The sequence below is a fragment of the Nicotiana attenuata genome, unplaced genomic scaffold (assembly GCF_001879085.1).
Source record: "Nicotiana attenuata strain UT unplaced genomic scaffold, NIATTr2, whole genome shotgun sequence".
In the NCBI taxonomy this organism is placed as follows: Eukaryota; Viridiplantae; Streptophyta; class Magnoliopsida; order Solanales; family Solanaceae; genus Nicotiana; species Nicotiana attenuata.
In genome coordinates this window covers 127,837-130,385 of record NW_017670933.1, presented here as the reverse complement: position 1 = coordinate 130,385, position 2,549 = coordinate 127,837, and the positions used below count along the sequence as shown (strand labels likewise).

Genomic DNA, 2,549 nt, shown 5'->3' with positions numbered 1-2,549 from the left:
CGGGGTTCCCGATCATCATTCGGGTATGACGGCGGTACCACCCAGCATACAGATGAGTAGAGGCCTCCTGGAAAACTGTAGGTGGTAGCGGAATGCGCTCAGCTCGGTCCTCCCAATAAGCTATCTGCTGCTGTAGCCATCCAATATACTGTCGGTCCATGTTCGAACGGTCGTCCCGCTGATAGTGTGTAGGCTCCCATCTAGGCCCCCTCGGTATAGGCTGAGGACGGCCAAACTGTCGAAGCACACGCTTCGTGGCATGATACTTAACGTAATCCCAGAAGATCAACGAGACGGAGGTGCTTCAAATCAGTCGGTCGACTGAGCAACAAGCGGGTAGCTGACCAAGCAACTCGATGCTGTATGGCGTCCAGATGAACTACCAATAGTAACAAAAAAATGAGTACGCAAAACACAACTCAATTTAAAACAACCAAGTGTAGGTACATATTTACCTGTCCGTCCACCAACATATTTAACACATCCCTAAGAAGGGGGAGATTATGATGAGCATCCATCCCTCGGTAGGTCCCACGCCGGAGAATCCACCTGATAGCTAGAGGGAGAAGCGGATAATCCTCACCGGGCGGGAGTAGTGGTAGAGGTGGCTGCAACAGCATGATCCGCTGCCAGGCCCAAACCTAAGATAAAATGTTGATGTAAATTTATGAGTCATTTCACGATATAGAATTTGGGGTAACGAACAATGTTTTCGGAAATTTTTTGCACCTGTAGGAGGGGCAGAAAACCACATATATCAACCGCTGGACCTACGCTCGCCCGGCACATGCTCCTATATAGATACGCCAGAACAGTAGCACCCCAGCTGTACTGTGTTAGCTCATCCAGCTGCTCAAGACAATGGAGAAAGCGCATACTCACTTTACTCCGCGAAGTGTCCGGGAACAAGACACACCCGAAAAGAAGGAGCAACGCCAACCGATTGTACCTCTGAATCCAAAGATGGTCCGTCTTGTGGGTAATATCTGGGTGAAAATCCGCCATCTGATCTCTCATGAATGACAAAGCCACGCGACTGCCACCCCGGTCACCCTGAGGTCTAGAACCAGTCAACTGCCCCATCATGTCCGCCAACTGTGCACGAGTCATCCCTCTCCGGTGGTGGGGCAGTGCGAAGGCGCGTCCCTCTACGCGCAGTCCGTATAAAACCTGGACATCCTGCAGCGTGATGGTGGCCTCTCCAGTGGGCAAGTGAAATGTATGCGTCTCCGGTCGCCACCGCTCTACCAAGGCCGTGATGAGCGACCAATCAAGCTGCATCCGTCCAAGCTCAAAAATGGTATATAATCCAGTAGCCTGGAGGCTCTCTACTACGCGCTCATGGAAAGGATGCTCGGCAAAAAACTCCCACAAATCATCAGGCCTCTTGGGGCGGAGAGCCTGCATCGATAGCTGTCCCTCCCAAACATAGGAGGACCTATGATCGCCCTGCAGCACTAGTAGCTGATCCTCGGCAGGTCCAAGATGCGCAAGCGGAGGAAACGCCATGTCGTCTACTATAATTTAAACAAAATTAATTGTTGGTGTTAGTGTAATAAATTAAATAATTAAGTATGATTTTTGAATTGGAGATAATAGTTATGTATGGGTTCTAGGGTTGATTTTTGAGGCCCGGTACCACCGAATAATCCTTAATTATTATGCGTCTCAATTTCAACATTTTTAGAATTTTGTTAACTTAATAAATTAAATTATAAATTTTTGAATTGGAGATAATAGTTATGTATGGGTTCCAGGCTTGATTTTTGAGGCCCGGTACCACCGAATAATCCTTAATTATTATGTGTCTCAATTTCAACATTTTTAGAATTTTTTTAACTTAATAAATTAAATTATAAATTTTTGAATTGGAGATAATAGTTATTTATGGGTTCCAGGCTTGATTTTTGAGGCCCGATACCACCGAATAATCCTTAATTATTATGCGTCTCAATTTCAACATTTTTAGAATTTTGTTAATAAATTAAATTATAAATTTTTGAATTGGAGATAATAGTTATTTATGGGTTCTAGGCTTGATTTTTGAGGCCCGGTACCACCGAATAATCCTTAATTATTATGCGTCTCAATTTTAACACTTTTAGAATTTTGTTAACTTAATAAATTAAATTATAAATTTTTGAATTGGAGATAATAGTTATGTATGGGTTCCAGGCTTGATTTTTGAGGCCCGGTACCACCGAATAATCCTTAATTATTATGCGTCTAAATTTCAATATTTTTAGAATTTTGTTAACTTAATAAATTAAATTATAAATTTTTGAATTGGAGATAATAGTTATGTATGGGTTCCAGGCTTGATTTTTGATGCCCAGTACCACCGAATAATCCTTAATTATTATGCGTCTCAATTTCAACATTTTTAGAATTTTGTTAACTTAATAAATTAAATTTTGGAGATAATAGTTATTTATGGGTTGTAGGCTTGATTTTTGAGGCCCGGTACCACCGAATAATCCTTAATTATTATGCGTCTCAATTTCAACATTTTTAGAATTTTGTTAACTTAATAAATTAAATTATAAATT

The 2,549-nt window shown here is 41.7% G+C and overlaps 1 protein-coding gene across 1 annotated transcript; it reads right to left on the bottom strand.

The window, feature by feature from the left end:
* Window positions 1-266: 266 nt before the first annotated feature.
* Window positions 267-1,509, bottom strand: LOC109244595 (serine/threonine-protein phosphatase 7 long form homolog). Its single transcript, XM_019411710.1, has 4 exons — window positions 1,249-1,509; window positions 730-1,179; window positions 456-608; window positions 267-359 (listed from the first exon to the last, which is right to left on the bottom strand). Exons 1-4 carry the CDS (start codon window positions 1,507-1,509, stop codon window positions 267-269), a joined length of 957 nt encoding a protein of 318 aa, XP_019267255.1.
* Between the last annotated feature and the right edge of the window lie 1,040 nt (window positions 1,510-2,549).

Coding starts and splice junctions, on each gene's coding strand:
- LOC109244595 (XM_019411710.1), bottom strand. CDS start 1,509: ATGGCGTTTCCTCCGCTTGCGCATCTTGGACCTGCCGAGGATCAGCTA. Junction 609..729: donor GTTTTCTGCCCCTCCTACAG/GTGCAAAAAATT, acceptor ATGCTGTTGCAG/CCACCTCTACCACTACTCCC. Junction 360..455: donor ATATGTTGGTGGACGGACAG/GTAAATATGTAC, acceptor GACGCCATACAG/CATCGAGTTGCTTGGTCAGC.